A 16,286-nucleotide genomic window follows, 5' to 3' on the forward strand; every position below is an offset into this window, starting at 1 on the left:
CCAGTTGTGCAGCCTATGACCACAATGAAGACATCTCAGAGTTTGGTGCAGAGATTAAATGCAGCCTCGACGCTGCATTGCCTTGCCTGTCATGGCAGCTGTCAAAAGGACCCCTGTGCCCTCTGGATCTACTTTATGCCAATGGAGAGTAGGCCCTGCAGGAAAGGAGACTGATGAAGAAGGGAACATGTGTCCCTGCATTTGGCATAGACTTTAAGGAAAGAAGTGTCCGCTTAGCAGACCACCCTTTCTGAGATGGCATCACCAGCGTTATTTTATACTGAATTAAAATAAAAAGGCCAGGGGTTCTACACACTTAACAAATGGCAATTCCGTACACCTTTTCAAATGCATGACTGCTGGTTAAGACTAAAAAGAGGTGTGATAAAACTAGAAAAATAAGGGTGAACAGAGGACTTTGTTATGGCTACATACAAGTCACTTCCTTTCTGTATTTTCTGGACAGACTTCGACTCCTGCATTGTTTTCCCAGCACATTTTGTGCGGTTACTTGCTTTTGTTACAAATCTGGGCCGGGTGGCAAATTATGGTAGAAAGTACGACAATCGTTCATGCCAAACCTCCCAGTTATGCAAATGTCACACACTTTTTCAAAGAAGTCTGAATTTTTCAGTGTTTGCCTAGCTATATAGTTCTACTCGCTTTGGAGTGGGAACAAGGGACCCGACCAGCTGTTTGAATGATCTAGTGAACACTTGTTGATAGGCTGATATGATTTAATTTATCTACAATCAGGAAAGATTGTGAGTAGGTGGGTACAGTGACCAGGTGTCTTGGTTTTGCCGGGACTCTCCCAGAATTGGGCCATCTATCCCAGTGTTTTTCTCCGCTGAAATAATCCTTGGTTTTGGAGATCAGGTGACATTGCAGAATGGCATCTCTGAGTGTTTTGAGGGGGTCGTTTAACAACAATTCAATACTTAAACCAAATAAACGTAAAATTAGTCAGGTGGACCTCTTCGCACCCTGGGGTGCCTCCATACCACCAACTTTATAGTCCACTTGCATTACTTCTCTGTGCCGCAGAGACTGCTTTGGATGTGTTTTTTCATTGCCAAACCTGAAATAACAATCACAGAACAGGCCCCTGTGTGTTTAACCTACTTTACAGTCACATCCAATTTAGCAGTTTATATGGAGGGGCTGTCACAAATGCCCCATCTGCACCTCTTTTCCCACCACTGAAGTGTTGTCCTGCCATGCACTGTTACATCGCTGCCCTACTTATGTTGGTGGCATCTCACTTTTTTTGGGTGTACATCTAGCCACACTATAGTTAGAGGCATGCTGTTTGAAGTCAAATCCTCGAGTTGAAGACAGCAGATCAGTGGGTATCATTTGAATACCTTTCTTCTTCTCTCTACATAACACGTAAATGGGCCCCTGAAAGATCAAATGTCTGTGGATAAGGTAAAGCTCGGCGGTGGAGTCAATGATATGCTTCAACTTTCTTTTTTCTGATGCTATTCATTCGAGCCGAGAGGGGATAGATTTTGGTCCAAACTCTTATCAAAGGGCTGTGCCTCAATGATCTGATTTTCTTGTGTTGATTGACGATTTCTGTATAATATGTCTTCATATTAGCTTTTGCTCTATTCATTATCCCTACTGCATTTTAATGATGCACTTTGCTTTGTTGGGGGTCTTGTGAGGGCACATCAGGTGCATGCACGAAACGTTGCATGCTAAACATCACTGTTAGGAAAGATTTCTTAATTGTGGCTAATTTTCCTTCCATGTGGCAACTCCTGAAATTTTTGCTGTTGTTTTCTCCATGATCTAGAATTTGCCAAAGAAGTGCACCCTTCTGCCGCACTCCTCTGGTCTTTCGCTCCATTCTTACGGGGAAACTGACATGCCCTTAAGACAGTCGGTACCGGGAAAGGCTGTTTTCCGTAGTTTCTTTATCATGTTGCAGCTTTCGTGCAACATGGCACACGAGGGCACTGTAAGCTAAGTTACTGCTCTCTTGGGTCTCAAGTCTTCTACAGGCCCTAAATACTCTCTTTGGATTGTAAATGAACGGTGCAAGTGAATCACGGACGGGTGGCGTTTTAAGCGCGTTTCTCGCACTTAGCCCAAAATGGTGGCCTGGCTCCCAAAATGGCCAGACCACGAGGCTCTTTGTCCTGTCCGCTGACCGTCTTGCCCCCTTAACCTCCCCCAGGTCGAGCCGACCCGGGGGCTTCCTTATTTGGGCATGTACTTTCCCGCAAAACACAGATGCTTTTGCAGGCTTCTACAGGCCTGTGTGTGCCTCCAGGATGGGGGCTGGGATGTCTGGTCCCAATACACATCCTGGGCGCCAGAGAGTCTAGGGTGGTGTGAATGCCTGGGACCCCCGTGGTCCGTGATGAGGTCCACAGATGGTGTGAGTGTTTTATGAGCGGATCTCCATTGGGTCCCCTCCGTTTTGGCGCAAAGGGGACCGTGGATAAGAGGGGGCTGGAAACGCCACTACCATGTCGATTTCCTGAGTTCTCACGAACAAAGGGATACAGGAGCCAAGTATCTTGCAACCACGAGGCTGAACCAAGGAATCGCTGGTGACCCGCTGAAGGACTGCTCCTTTGCACTTCTGTCGCTTTGTGAAACCCTTTCTACCTCGGATCGAACGAGAAGGCCTGTACTGGTACTTCAACCCTTGGAATAGTGGGAACAACTATTTACGGCATCTTCACCATCTCCTGCACGTAAGCCTTCGGAAGTGTCTCTGGGCCATCCAGCAGACTGACCAGCCTACCCAGGAGTCTGGCTCTGTAACCGCCGTCAGGTTGTGTTGTATTTCGAGTACTTGTCCCTCTCACACGATTCATACACTTGGCATTCCCAGGTCTGAAGTGAGTAGTGTACATTTGGCTGAGATACACACGGCCGCTCCGTTGCCCTGCTGTGGTAACAAACTGTGCGGGTTCACTGCGTTTGGAACGCCCTCAACTCAACTCTGCTGCTGCGGAATCTACACAACGACGAGACGTCCCCTGCTCCTATCTGAACCTTCCAGTACTGAAACGGACGCAGAGAAGCCTGGGTCTGCCTGAATCGGGGACCGGTGAGTAGCATAGCTAGGAACTGGTCGCCCTCCTGCAGTAGCCCATAGCCTATCCTCGCTGTGTCAAACAGCACGCCTTTCCGTACTTGCGCTCTGCTTCTGCCCACAGTGGAGGCTGCGCTTGAGTCGCGGAGCTCTGTTCATCTTCATTTGTTCACCAAACTGAACTGCCTGATTCCCTCGAAGAGACTCCCCTTTTTGCCCGTTGGCACCAGCGTGTGCAGGTTCTTTTGAGCACAAGGCTCCACTCTTCGTAGGGCTTGGACTTCCTTTTAGTTAGGTGCCTCTGAAGGCGGACTGGGTCTGATTATTATTCGCACTGCCTGTTTTCCTCCCCATCTAGGTGGTCTACACATTTTGTGCGTCTAACGCGTTGGATTCGTTTGTATTTGTATATATATTGTATTGGTTTGGTATGTGTTGGTTTACTGGAGTTTTATTGTGATTTCTCGCTACGGTCAATGTTACAAAGGCCTTGTAATAAATGTGTCTATATTTTTAATATAACACCTGTTTGGAGGAATCTGTAAGTGTCCTTGCTGTGTGTGCTCATTGCGGGCTTTCAGTCACCCTCACCCCTCTTGAGACCTAGTCTTGACTGCCGCGATCACCACCCTGATTGGTCTGGCTTGTCCAGAGGTTACCCTGTTCCAAGAAACTAGGCTGGCCTTCTGAACCTCTGCGCCTCCAGGACAGAGTTCAGAAATCCGTCTTAACAAATTGGTGTACAGCGGTGGGATACGATTGAAGGTATCCAGTGTTGCGCACGAGCGAAGGCATTTCAAGTTATTTCTACCAGGACACGTAGTGAATTGTCATAGTATAACTTTAAAAAGGCCATAGTCCTATCTAACAGTATGGAAACAAATACCTTGTTAACTTTAAATGCTTCTAAATCCGAAACATTGAAAAAGATGTGTGCGGAGAGAGGTGTCTCCTCTCAAGGCACCAAATTGGATATGATCCAAAGAATCGTGGGGTGGCAAGAAGCGCAGCTTGATGCTATAACTTCTGAGGACAGTGCGGAAGGAGGTGGGGCTGCTCTCACTGGTAGAACCGACGGTTCTGCCTCTGCACTGATCCACCGCGACCACGGGGAAAGGGAGGATGAGATGTCTAATGTTTCCTCTGCCAGTGTCGATGGGGAGGCCATGCTTGAATTAAAGAAGCAAGAGCTGCGGTTTAGGCAGAAGGAGCTTGAGTTCAACACAACCGAACTAAGAATCGAACAGGCCGAAAAACAGAAAGACAGGGATCACCAGTTGGAACTGGCCAAGCTTCAGGTTGAAAATGGATCCAGGGGTCCTGGACATGGGTCTGTGGCCTCCTCTCATCCACGGTTTCCGAAAGATCTGCTCAGTGTGTACGAGGAAAGGAATGACATTATGGACTGGCAGAATACGTTTGAGTATGCATGTGAAGTTCAACAAGTTGACAATGCTGATAAGATTGCCTGGTTACTCAGCAGACTGCCCCATTCTGGCTGTAGTGCCATTATGGAAATGTCGAAGGCTGAGCGAGCTGATTTTGCAATGTTAAAGCAAACTCTCATTTTAAAGTTTGGAAAGACTTCTGCCCAATATTTAAAACGATTCCGATAGTACAAGAAAAAAGAAGGTGGTACTTGGGTATCTTATGTAACCGAATCCTTAAAAAACTTGACTGGCTGGGTCGAAGGTTATAAGGTTTCTACCTTTGAAGGCATGATAAATCTTGTCATGCTGGAACACATTTTTGCATCTTCTTCCCCGGAGCTTAAGCAGCATTTGGCCGATTCGAAGGAGATAGATCCTAAGAAGCTGGCCATTGCAGCAGACTTATGGGTGTCACATCGAGTGTCCCATAAGGACAAAACTCATCCTGGTAAGCAGGAGGAAGGGAAAAAGCCCAAAGATAAGGAGGGTGGAGAATCTGATAAATCTTCTTCTCAAAAGGGGCACAAAAAGAAAAATAAGGGTAAGACACAAGAGAACTCACAGGGTAGTGGAGGTCAGCCTCTGAAACAGAACTCTGGTTACTATAAGCCTTCCTATGTAAACAGACCCAATGGATCTTGTTTTGCTTGTGGAGCAACTGACCACGTGAAGGGGGATCCCCGGTGTAAGGTTAAATCTTTGGGGGTCCACTCCGCTAATCTGGCCTTCTCCTCCTACGAGGAAGAAGAGATTACAGGAGCATCCTTCTCCTCATACTCCTTCCCCAGCGGGATAGAAGCTGAGGTAGTTTTAGTTTCCCTGGCTTCCTGGGAGCCTAAAGTCACAGAGGCATATGCTAGGATTCCAGATAATAACAAGCACTACTTTAAAGACAGTGTGCTGATCAATGGAGTGGATACTCCAGCTCTTAGGGATAGTGGGTGCAGTCGAACTGTAGTGGATTCTACTTTGGTAGACTCAGAGGAAGTTGCCAGAGCTACTCTGATGCCCACTAAGTTGGCTGACGACCCACCTCACATGTTCCCAGTAATATCTGTAAATCTTACTTTAAATGGTACAGCAGTCAGGATTCCAGTGAGCATTCAGAGAAACATCCCAGGAAAGGTCTTGTTAGGCAATGATCTCAGAGCTTTAGGGCTCGTAGGAGACACTGCCGACAGACCCTGCACACGGTCTCAAACACGGGCAGCATTGGCCAAGACCAATACGTCGCCCCAGCCGAAGGGGAAACCCAAGGAGAAAGGAGTAAACAAGTCAAGACGAGGGAAAGAGAACATTCCCCCGAGCTCGCCTCCCACTGCGGTGGAGGAAGTTGGTCAATCGCCCGGGCCTGACGAGGAGGTGGCGATGCCTGAAGTATTTGACCCCAACGACAATCCGGAACTAAAAGACTTGTTAGTAGAAGGTGGTCCTGACAGGGAAGAATTCAGTAAACGCCAACGTGAGTGCCCATCTCTGGGAGGCCTAAGGAGACAGGCCTGCTCCCAGCTTGAGGGTGAACCTCCTGGGACGCATCGGATTTATTGGGAAGGTGGACTCCTGTATAGTGAGCCCACAGAGACTACAGAAGGAGACCATAGGAGGTTGGTGGTTCCCCTTGCTGTAAGACCCTTCCTCCTGCAGTTGGCGCATGAAGTGCCCCTTGCTGGTCACCTTGGTATTAAGAGGACCAAGCAAAGGTTATCCATGCACTTCTACTGGCCCAAGATGGGGGTGCAAGTAGAAAGTCACTGCAGGAGTTGTGCCTCCTGCCAGTTATCTGGTAAGAGTGGCTCAACAATCCAAGCTCCATTGGTACCACTCCCAGTTGTGGGAATACCATTCGAAAGGGTAGGGATTGACATTGTTGGTCCCCTTGACCCGCAGACATCCTCAGGCAATAGGTTTATCTTGGTGCTAGTCGACTATGCTACCAGATATCCTGAGGCCATCCCATTGAAAACTGTAACTGCCAAGTCAGTTCCAAAAGCGTTACTTGGCATCTTTACTAGGGTTGGCTTCCCTAAAGAAGCTGTGTCTGACAGAGGCAGCAACTTTATGTCAAAGTATATGCAGGCTATGTGGAAATAATGTGGGGTCACCTACAAGTTCTCTTCTGCATACCACCCCCAGACCAATGTTCTGGTGGAACGTTTCAACAGAACGTTAAAGAGCATGATTGGGGCTCTGGAAGAACCTCAGAGAAGAAAATGGGATCTTCTTTTACCATGCTTACTGTTTGCCTACCGAGAGGTACCACAGGAGGGTGTTGGCTTCAGCCCCTTCGAGCTTCTGTTTGGTCATCCTGTACGGGGACCCTTAGCCATAGTCAAAGAGGGATGGGAGATGCCCACTCCCCCTGTTACTACCAACGTAGTAGATTATGTGCTGGGGCTCAGAAAATGGATGGTACTCCTGATGGGTTTGGCTAGTGATAAATTGAAGGCAGGACAAGCGCTGGTGAAACATTGGTACGACCAGAAAGCTTCCCTCATCAACTTTACACCTGGTCAGCAAGTCCTGATCATGAATCCCATAAGGCCTCGAGATTTACAGGACAAATGGTCAGGCCCTGACACAGTGGTGGAGCCCCTGGGTGAGGTTAACTATTTAGTGGACCTTGGAAGGCCTGGACAGGCTCCAAAAGTGTTCCACGTAAATAGGCTGAAGGCTTTCGCCCCAAGAGTCGAAATCGCAGCACTACTACTGGCTTCAGATGTCGAGGAAGAGGAGTCTGAACCTCTCCCCGACCTGTTCCAAAGCGGTCCTTCAGATAGCTCCTTTGAGGGTGTCCGAGTGGCCCCTCACCTGACTTCTAATCAGCAGGCTGATGTGAAAAGTTTGCTTAGGCAGTTTTCCCCCCTGTTTTCACAGTCGCCTGGTTTGACACCTTGGTGCAAACATAACATAGACACAGGAGACAGTGTACCTACCAAAAGTAGGGGATACAGGATGTCAGACAAAGTACGGTCTTACATTAAGACCGAGGTCAACAAGATGTTAGACCTTGGGGTGATTGAACCCTCTAGTAGTCCTTGGTCCGGCCCTGTGGTTTTGGTTCTAAAGGCAGGCACTTCTGAATTGAGTTTCTGCGTGGATTACAGGGCTCTGAATGCTGTCACCAAAACAGATGCACACCCCTTGCCTCGATCAGATGAGCTGGTGGATATTTTGGGTGCCTCCAAGTACCTCAGCACGTTTGACCTCACTGCGGGCTATTGGCAAATAGCTTTAGCAGAACATGCCAAGGAGGAGACAGCATTTTTTACTCCAGACGGCCTTTACCAATTCAGGGTAATGCCGTTTGGGTTGAAAAATGCACCTGCCACTTTCCAGAGGCTTGTGAATCATGTGTTGAATGGGTTGGACGAATTCTGCCTTGCATATCTGGACGATATAGCAGTTTTCAGTGCCACCTGGGAAGACCATGTGAAACACCTCGGGATTGTGCTCCAGGCTCTTCAGAAAGCACACTTACCTATAAAGGCTAGTAAATGCCAGATTGGACAAGGCTCAGTGGTTTACCTTGGACATGAAGTAGGTGGAGGAAGGATCCAGCCTCTTCCCAGTAAAGTACAAGCCGTACAAGACTGGCCTACCCCCACTACACAGACCCAAGTGAGAGCCTTCTTAGGACTCACGGGGTATTACCGCAACTTCATAGCAGACTATGGCACCATAGCTGCCCCTATGACTGCCCTCACCACTACGAAGAAACCCAAGAAGGTAACTTGGACCGACAAGTGTGAGAAGGCCTTCAATGGCTTAAAAGACTCCTTGTGCCAGGCCCCTGTCCTCAGGGCCCCTGATTATCAAAGACCTTTTATTGTGCAGACGGACGCCTCTGACACTGGGATAGGAGCTGTACTATCACAAGTAGATGAGAAGGGTAAGGAACACCCTATTGGTTTTATTAGTCGCCAGCTTAAGGACAGAGAGCTCAGATGGTCCACAGTGGAGAAAGAATGTTTCTCTGTTGTGTGGGCCCTACCGAAGCTGAGGCCCTTCCTCTATGGGACCCACTTCACTGTGCAAACTGACCATAAGCCCTTAAAGTGGCTAATGAACATGAAGGGAGAGAATCCAAAGTTGCTTAGGTGGTCCATAAGTCTACAAGGCTTCGACTTCACTATTGAGCATAGGCCAGGTGTCCAACATAGCAATGCTGATGGGTTGTCCAGAATGTTTAACCGACCTGAACACGAGACTCATCCAGGGGTGTATTAGTTCCCCCTGTCCATAGTCTGGGAGGGGCGAGTGTTAGGAAAGATTTCTTAATTGTGGCTAATTTTCCTTCCATGTGGGAACCCCTAAACTTTTTGCTGTTGTTTTCACCATGATCTAGACTTTGCCAGAGAAGTGCAGCCTTCTGCCGCACTCCTCTGGGCTTTCGCTCCATTCTTACGGGGAAACTGACATGCCCTTAAGACAGTCAGTACCGGGAAAGGCTATTTTCCATAGTTTCTTTATCATGTTGCAGCTTTTGTGCAACATGGCACAAGAGGGCACTGTAAGCTAAGTTACTGCTCTCTTGGGTCTCTAGTCTTCTACAGGCCCTAGATACTCTCTTTGGATTGTAAATGAACGGTGCAAGTGAATCACGGACGGGATTGGTGGCAGCGATCGTTTCTTGTGTTTTTGAGCTCCTTTTGGCGTTTTAAGCGCGTTTCTCGCGCTTAGCCCAAAATGGTGCCCTGGCTCCCAAAATGGCCAGACCACGAGGGTCTTTGTCCTTTCCGCTGACCGTCTTGCCCCCTTCACCTCCCCCAGGTCGAGCCGACCCGGGGCCTTCCTTATTTGGGCATGTACTTTCCCGCGAAACACAGATGCTTTCGTGGGCTTCTACAGGCCTGTGTGTGCATCCAGGATGGGGGCTGGGATGTCTGGTCCCAATACACATCCTGGGCGCCAGAGAGTCTAGGGTGGTGTGAATGCCTGGGACCCCCGTGGTCCGTGATGAGGTCCACAGATGGTGTGAGTGTTTTATGAGCGGATCTCCCATTGGGTCCCCTCCGTTTTGGCGCGAAGGGAACCGTGGATAGAAAGGGGGCTGGAAACGCCACCACCATGTCGATCGCCTGAGTTCTCGCGAACAAAGGGATACAGGAGCCAAGTATCCTGCAACCACGAGGCTGAACCAAGGAATCGCTGGTGACCCGCTGAAGGACTGCTCCTTTGCACTGCTGTCGCTTTGTGAAACCCTTTCTACCTCGGATCGAACGAGAAGGCCTGTACTGGTACTTCGACCCTTGGAATAGTGGGAACAACTGTTCTCGGCATCTTCACCATCTCCTGCACGTAAGCCTTCGGAAGTGTCTCTGGGCCATCCAGCAGACTGACCAGCCTACCCAGGAGTCTGGCTCTGTAACCGCCGTCAGGTTGTGTTGTATTTCGAGTCCTTGTCACTCTCACAGGATTCGTACACTTGGCATTCCCAGGTCTGAAGTGAGTAGTGTACATTTTGCTGAGATACACACGGCCGCTCCGTTGCCCTGCTGTGGTAACAAACTGTGCGGGTTCACTGAGTTTGGGACACCCTCAACTCAACTCTGCTGCTGCGGAATCTACACGACGACGAGACGTCCCCTGCTCCTATCTGAACCTGCCAGCACTGAAACGGACGCGGAGAAGCCTGGGTCTGCCTGCATCGGGGACCGGTGAGTAGCATAGCTAGGAACTGGTCGCCTTCCTGCAGTAGCCCATAGCCTATCCTCGCTGTGTCAAACAGCACGCCTTTCTGTATTTGCGCTCTGCTTCTGCCCACAGTGGAGGCTGCGCTTGAGTCGCGGAGCTCGATCATCTTCATTTGTTCACCGAACTGAACTGCCGGATTCCCTTGAAGAGACTCCCCTTTTTGCCCATTGGCACCAGCGTGTGCAGGTACTTTTGAGCACAAGGCTCCACTCTTCGTAGGGCTTGGACTTCCTTTTAGTTAGGTGCCTCTGAAGGCGGACTGGGTCTGATTATTATTCGCACTGCCTGTTTTCCTCCCCATCTAGGTGGTCTACACATTTCGTGCATCTAACGCGTTAGACTTGTTTGTATTTGTATATATATTGTATTGGTTTGGTATGTGTTGGTTTACTGGAGTTTTATTGTGATTTCTCGCTACGGTCAATGTTACAAAGGCCTTGTAATAAATGTGTCTATATTTTTAATATAACACCTGTTTGGAGTAATCTGTAAGTGTCCTTGCTGTGTGTGCTCATTGCGGGCTTTTAGTCACCCTCACCCCTCTTGAGACCTAGTCTTGACCGCCGCGATCGCTAGCCTGATTGGTCTGGCTTGTCCAGAGGTTACCCTGTTCCAAGAAACTAGGCTGGCCTTCTGAACCTCTGCGCCTCCAGGACAGAGTTCAGAAATCCGTCTTAACAATCACCCAGGGGAAGCCTACACCGGACGAAGGTTGGTTAAAAGAGGAAGCAGCCGAGCAATGAAATAGGAGGGATACGGTGTGGACAGGACATTTAGCTTGGTAAATTGGTGGGTCCGGGGACAGGTGAACCCAGAGGTTGAAAGTTGGGGTAGGATTTATGGGGAACAGAAGCGGGTGGTCGGAACGCAGAAACAGCAGGGGGTAAGAAGAGAACCAGAATGAGGCTTTGGGACCTGCACATCAAGCAAGGCGGGTAAACAGATCAAAGGGGGAGTAATGTGGCAGCAGCATAAAAATAAATCGGTAGAAACATGTGCTCCAAAGACCGCATGTTTTGCTAAGTCTAGTTTTGGCCTAACTCCACAAATCGGAGAGAAAGGGCATGTTAGTAAATGTAACTTTATTAGATATATTTTTATATATGCAGACACATGCTGATTTTTGTAAAATTGTGAAATAGACAAATGTGAATAAACTATATGTTTTCCTGTTTACATGATGGGCAAGTAAATCAGCTATAGCGTGCTGTTGTTTCTGACGTACTTGCTAAATATGTGTCTCCTGAAGCAATGCCACTGAAAAAATCTAAAATAAGGGGGTTGAATGGGATACTGAGAGAGAGAAATATAGAAACAGAGAGAGGGATGGGAAGCAGGATAAAAGAAAGCAGGTGAGAGCACCAGTGGGTAATGGAGTGTTGTTGGGCCAACACAGTAGGAATGTTCTCAATGTGACAGCAATTGGAAAAAGGAAGAAAGGAATGGACACAGAGAAGTGCTAGGAAGTTTGGGTACCTGGAGGACGGACACAGATCATGCGAATACAAAAGAACCCAGAAAGCAGAATTCCGGAAGCATTTTGAAAAGAGCAAGGTTTGGGAAGTAGCTGGGGAAAAAAGGGGCTTGTGACAGGAGTCTCTTGTATACCACAAAAAAAAATGGACAGAATTTGAGAAAAAAAAGATAAAAATGGCTTCAGGATGGTATGATATTCAGTTTCATCAAGGTACATCAAAACAGACTCAATTGGACTTTCAATGTGGAGTAGGATTCGAACAGGGGCAAACTAATTTGAAGCCAAGCTAATTCGAGAAAGTACATAGTCAATTGGAGCTACTGCAGCTATAATCACTAGCAGTTTTAGTCACAAAAGCTGATTATGCAGGTTAACAGAAGAGATGAAACATACACCATGAAATACGGGTGGATTTAGAGCAGTGGTATTCAAACGTTTTCATACCAGGACCCCCTGGAGTAAAAATATTGCTTACCCCCCTCCCCTCTGGACCTCCCACATAGTGGTTGGCACTCTCAGGGCGGCCAAAGGAGGTCCAGGAGAGCCCAGGATTTTTACTAAATGATTAAGATGACTGCTTTTAATAGAACATTTAAGCAGTAGAACATGTGCTTATATTTTATATCAATAAGAGTCATTCTAATCCCCCAACCGGACATCCTTTGGGGCGCCCTAGAAGAGCCAGCCCCCCAGTTTGAAGATCACTGATTTAGAGCTTTCCAGTTAAACCGACTGAAGTCAGCAATTCGGAATAAACAACCAATAGTTGGAAATGTGCAACTGTACCTTTGACACTGATAGACTTATGGTATTTCTTTGGACACTTTCTTTCGGCGAAAAATAAATAACCAATAACAAATAAATAATTGGAAAAATCAAATCAATTAAAACGTATTGCTGGACATGAACAATTCATCGATTGCAAAAGATTGTAAGGTTTCTTAAAACATGCAGCCCCAAACCTTTCTAACGAGTCACCCCAATGTCTGTCATGCACTTTTTAGAAATATATTCAATACTTACTTGTGTCTACTATATTGTTTAATTCTTGTTCGTCTCCTTCCTCTTCCTCCTCCTTCACTTGTTTCTTTTTGGCTGATTCCTGCAGCTCTGAGGCACTAAGTAGAGAGTTCTGTCTACTGTGATTGAACCCCCCGTCCCGAGGCAGAGTAAAGCTGCGAGGTTTGCCCCCTCCTCCATTAAGGACTTGTATCCGCTCCCCTTCCACTAAGGGGTATGGGCCGTAGTGATCCTGCAGGTGGCACTTCTGAATTGGAAGCGTGGACTGCCGCCTGTGATCAGGAGAGATGACCAGAGAGTCAGAGAACACAGAGTCCTCCAGGGGCAGAGTCTGAAGGTAATGCAACCCCGAGCTCGTCAGAGGAGTCTCAATTAAATCCTGCCATGAGCGCCGCTGGCTGGCATTTTTGCGGACTGGAGATTCCATGATGTTGCTCACTGCTTCCTGCCGGTAGTCCTCATGGGAGGAATGTGACTGTGAGGTCTCTGTGGAGGACAGTCTGGTGTGCTTTGGTTCAACAAAAGGGCTTGCACAGCTCATCTGGAACAAAGAGACACATTTCAGGACACAATACTTAAACACTTTATAGACTATAATATGTTTACTTGTAATGACATATTTATGTCCACCTTAGGTATACCAAAATAACATAATACAAATAAATAACACATATCTACAGGTACATTCTTCTACGCAGGAGTCTCGAATAAGAAACCCGAGAAAAGGACTGAAGCAAATAGTTTTCAATCAATAAATCTTTCACTTTGTTCAATATATTACAATTCACAACAACAAAAAGTATGTTTTATCTTTTAAAATTTTATTTTTTATGAATTGTATACGCAGTGTTGGTTTTTATACTGTGGATCAATTCAGTATTCTTTTTTTAATGTGAATTGTGAAGCATTTATGACCTTATGTGGAATAAAGTTTAAGATTGATTGCAAATAGTTTTAATGATTTACCATAGTCTCCTCGTAAAATTAAGAACACTATACAAAATTAACAATCTGAAAGTTCCTTTGTAATGATGTTCTTTGATCGATGTGAAAGACACACCAATCCTTTAAACTTTACACAAAACATTACAAATTGATTAAGATGTGTGTCAAACAAAAATAAAGGAAATACAATATGTTAGACAATTGATTAAACTATAGGAATGATTTAGTCAGTAGTCGTGTTGTCACAATATATATGAAACATAATGTACCTTAAAACGTATTTACAAAATAACGTTCACATCCACTTTATGTAAATTTAAGATGGCTCTATTTGAAGAGACACAATTGACAAAGAATTCAGAATGTGATACAACAGAGCTTTAAGACATGGTGCACTGACTGATTTCTGCTTTTAGCACCATCACTTCCTACTTCAAATCTCCACCTATCGGCTGAAATTCTATTTTACACATGTGTTCTTTAATTTCCTCAAAAAAAGATTTAGTAAGGTACTTCTTTGGAGATCAATTCAAGAGATTAAGTTGGATACTGATATTTGGGCTCATGATAGAGTGGTGATGCTCAAAAAATGTAAACAACCTTACAGGAACTGAACAAAATTCTATATAATTAATCTGGATATCTGTGAAAGTGAAAATATGTTATCAATTATAAATAAATTCAATTTGAAAGTATTTTGGAAATGCATTAATAATGTGGATTGAATTCATTTGAATTCTATGCTTGATAATATGATCTTGGACGCACAATTAACAGATTTCTAGGAGCAAAGGTTAGGCCAAAAGTGCCTGGCAGTTTGTGTTTTTGAGTTCAAGACCTTGGGCCCTTGTCTTGGTTCAGTTGAATCTAAAAAAGTATAAATATTTCAAGGCCGTGGCCTGGATGGCCTCTCTAGCCTGGCCCTAAAGGATAACTGTACTCGTTGGACCGATATATTATTTAAACTTTTCTCTAATATTGCATTCTAAGGTGAGCTTCACCTGTCCTGGAGTACTTGTTACGTGGTCCCGAAATTTAAACAGGAGGATTGCTCAAACCTGGCAAATTACCAGCCAATAGCATTATTGGATACTTCATCTAAGGTCTTTGCAACCCTGCTTTTAGATGATCTAAATACCTAGTCACAATCTATCGGTCGTCCCTCCAATTATCGGTTTACGGAAACATTATGGAACCTCACTTAATATTCTATTAATTACTTTTTTGAAGAGATAAACACATGCTAAAAATCAATCTGCACTCTATATTGCCATGGTAGACCTCTCATGTGCTTTCAAATGTGTTTATCACATAAAGCTTTGCAATACACAGTCTAAATGGGGAATACTTGAATGTCTTTTAAAAATGTAAATTCTACTGGACTCTGGGACATTGTTAATTGTTAGACTGAATAATGAGGGGATCCTGGGGTCCAGAGTGCAAACTTTTATTGGACTACCACAAAGGTACATTCTTGCACCTAGCTTTATTCATTCTTTATTCATCAGATCTTATTGACTCATTCATTTCCTTACGTTTATTGTCATCACAATTGGGTCATGTTCATTTCCCAGTCCTCCTTTTTTCAGATGATATTATTCTCCTTCATAAAACACAGATTGGTTTGTGAAGTGCACTAACCATTTTAAACTTGTATCTAGAGGAGAACATTTTTAGACTATATCCATTCAAGTCTACTGTCCTGACAACCTCAAAGACGAAGGTTAAGCAGAACTTTCACTGGTCTTTCCAAGTTGTTACACTGAAATTAGTCAGGAATAATATTTAACTTGGCTATGCTATAACAGATAGGGCCACGTGGCCCCATATTGGCTCCAGAATTGAAATCAAATTGGTGCCATTGTATGTGCAGGTGCGAAAGATCTATCTGAAATATTTTTACATTTTGCTTAATTCCATTAAGAAAATTTGACATTGGAAAATGCTACCAACAGTTCTACATGGACTAGAACTTTGCATTTTAGACTGGAATATACTCTACAATAATGATGGCAAATTCTGTAAAAGATTACGGGGCCTGTTGCTATCCGTGCCTTTTGTTATTATCAGACATAAATTGTGTCTAAAGTCATGGTAATCCTATATCACATGGTTAAAATTTAAATTCTTTAGGAAGATCTGAACACCCTCCTCCGTTCTATTTGTTTATAGACTTAAATGCTTTGGAGAAATTGGGTAGGTCTGCTGTATTTAATAACTACTTTGAAGAGTGTGATAACATTGTGACAGATATGTATCTAGATAGATATCTGCTACTTACTAATACTGATGCTCCTAAAAAGAAAATCAAATTATTTGATAGGTGTAAAGATCATGATATCATTTTGAAATATAAGCTGTACTCAGATTACAGCAGAATATACAAATCCATATTCCCTAATATGTGAACATCTTCCCAAATCATGTATTTACAAACATCTATATGAGATGTAGGTTCAATCTGTTATTGATATTAGAGAGATGGGGTCCTATTAGAAGTCTTATTCCTGAAAAGAGGTTCTGAAGGTAATGTAAGGATACGTGTGCATTGAACAATTTGAAACATCTTTTGATCAATTGCAGGGCCAAACATGTAGCATGATTGAACTTGTTTAGGTGCTATGTCCATTCTAAGGATGCCCTACCAGGTGAAAATGTTTGG

General features: G+C 45.2%; 1 protein-coding gene across 1 annotated transcript in view; it reads right to left on the reverse strand.

Moving 5' to 3' along the window:
• The window catches only part of CNKSR2 (connector enhancer of kinase suppressor of Ras 2), a 2,376,238-nt gene that overhangs the window by 181,860 nt on the left and 2,178,092 nt on the right, over positions 1–16,286 (reverse strand). Inside the window, exon 20 of the mRNA XM_069639527.1 lies at positions 12,683–13,220. Within this exon, the coding sequence (XP_069495628.1) occupies positions 12,683–13,220 (538 nt within the window). The remainder of the gene's footprint in view (positions 1–12,682; positions 13,221–16,286) is intronic.

The sequence above is a fragment of the Ambystoma mexicanum genome, chromosome 7q, assembly GCF_040938575.1.
Source record: "Ambystoma mexicanum isolate Mex_15411 chromosome 7q, UKY_AmexF1_1, whole genome shotgun sequence".
Classification (NCBI taxonomy): domain Eukaryota; kingdom Metazoa; phylum Chordata; class Amphibia; order Caudata; family Ambystomatidae; genus Ambystoma; species Ambystoma mexicanum.